This window comes from Meles meles, chromosome 21 (genome assembly GCF_922984935.1).
Source record: "Meles meles chromosome 21, mMelMel3.1 paternal haplotype, whole genome shotgun sequence".
Lineage (NCBI taxonomy): Eukaryota > Metazoa > Chordata > Mammalia > Carnivora > Mustelidae > Meles > Meles meles.
Window position 1 is genome coordinate 19,205,164 of NC_060086.1, and position 1,690 is coordinate 19,206,853.

At 47.5% G+C, this 1,690-nt stretch overlaps 1 protein-coding gene across 1 annotated transcript; it reads left to right on the forward strand.

Annotated features, from left to right (window-relative positions):
• The first annotated feature begins 984 nt into the window (after positions 1–984).
• On the forward strand, positions 985–1,690 carry LOC123933845 (cytochrome c oxidase subunit 6A2, mitochondrial). Its single transcript, XM_045993503.1, has 3 exons — positions 985–1,102; positions 1,274–1,410; positions 1,563–1,690. Exons 1-3 carry the CDS (start codon positions 1,030–1,032, stop codon positions 1,644–1,646), a joined length of 294 nt encoding a protein of 97 aa, XP_045849459.1. The 5' UTR covers positions 985–1,029; the 3' UTR covers positions 1,647–1,690.

The following is a 1,690-nucleotide window of genomic DNA, read 5'->3' on the forward strand; positions in this document are numbered from 1 at the left end:
ACTGTTATGCTGTAAATAAGCAAATAAAAAAAATAAAATTAAAAAAATGGGGGAAAAAAGTTGAGCTACACTGTGCGAATACAGACTGCATAGATGTCCTTAATAGCATCAGTCATCCAGTTTCTAATCCCTATTTTTTTATTTGTTTATTTTCAGCGTAACAGTGTTCATTGTTTTTCTCCAAGATAGAATTCCTGCCTCCTTAAGGCAGAACTCAATTTCCCAGGCTTTCTTGAATCTAAAGCATAGGCAATGATCTAGCTATTGTAAACTGGGGAGCACATGATTCTCTGATTCAAAAGACATCAATTCAAAGATGCAAGCTTCATGAAGAATCCGCTTTCCAGAAGATGTTAGGGTAAAAGGATCCGGCTTTTCAGAGCACCATGGTGGAGTTTTTGGCATCTGGAGTCCAACAGTACAAATTGTGGTGGTGTCTCATAGCAGTTGGCCCATAGAATAGTTTGTTTCTGGCTGCACAGATTACTGGATTCTCTGGCCATACCAGAGACACTGTGAGCTACCTAAGATTTTCAATTGCTTATCTTTTTAAAACCAATTATAGTGAGTTCTGTTCTTTGCAAAGAACTGTGACTAATACATATACTGAGCTACTGTTTTATGCCGGACACTAAGGTGCATATTCCTGTTACTTTACTTGAATTTCATAAGCTTCATTTAAGGTATAAATTATTATACATTGTACAGAAGAAAAAACCGAGATTCAAAAGCCACTTAATTCATTTTACACATAGTCACTAACGACCAACTGTGTGCCAGCCACCAGGAATAGAGTATTAAAGGAAATAGCTCCCTGCAACTATAAAAAGAATGCCAAATAGCAGCTGTCTAGAGAGAAGAACCTTATGCCTAGTAAGGCCTCACTTTAAAAATAGAAAACCCCTAAAAATAGCCACCCATGTTAGAGACTCAACAGGTGATTGGCCCAAAAAGAGGGGAGGAGAATCTAGGCCTCCCTGAAGGAGAGCGAAAGGACACTGCAGTTTCCAGCTACTTTCACCCACCACAATGGCTCTGCCTCTGAGGTCCTTGAGTCGGGGCTTGGCAAGTGCAGCAAAGGGGGACCACGGAGGGGCAGGAGGTGAGTTTGGCTGAGACCTGATATTGTGGCTTGCCTACCTGTACCCCTCTCCCACCTCTTTGGCCTTCCAGGGTCCAATGACACCTCCACAGACCAATGCTCCCACTCTGACCTTCAGAGGCCCTGGCCTCCCCACTTCTCTCTCATCTCTGCTTTCCCCTTCCTCTGCAGCCAACACCTGGCGCCTCCTGACCTTTGTTCTGGCACTGCCGAGCGTGGCCCTCTGCACCCTCAACTCCTGGCTCCACGCGGGCCACCACGAACGCCCTAAGTTTATCCCCTACCACCACCTCCGTATCCGCACCAAGGTACGCTGGTCTGAGGCCTCTGCCCCAGGGTGGGAGCGAGGGTCAGGTGGGCAAAGGGTGCTGGGGTGGGGGGTGGGGGAGTTGGGGGCGGAGTGGGTGCAGAACCCCTCCGCCTGGACCGCGCTGACAATTTGCTCTCCCTCTCTTCACAGCCCTACTCCTGGGGAGACGGCAACCACACTCTTTTCCACAATCCCCGTGTCAACCCTCTGCCCACTGGCTATGAACAGCCCTGAGGCCCTGGAAGATGCCATCAGGTGCAATAAAGGTGGAAGCTATG

What these genes read in the sequence shown, in the direction of transcription:
- LOC123933845 (XM_045993503.1), top strand. Translation starts at nt 1,030, where the DNA reads ATGGCTCTGCCTCTGAGGTCCTTGAGTCGGGGCTTGGCAAGTGCAGCA. An exon ending in GGACCACGGAGGGGCAGGAG is followed by an intron (nt 1,103 to 1,273) that starts GTGAGTTTGGCT and finishes CTTCCTCTGCAG; the next exon opens with CCAACACCTGGCGCCTCCTG. An exon ending in ACCTCCGTATCCGCACCAAG is followed by an intron (nt 1,411 to 1,562) that starts GTACGCTGGTCT and finishes CTCTCTTCACAG; the next exon opens with CCCTACTCCTGGGGAGACGG.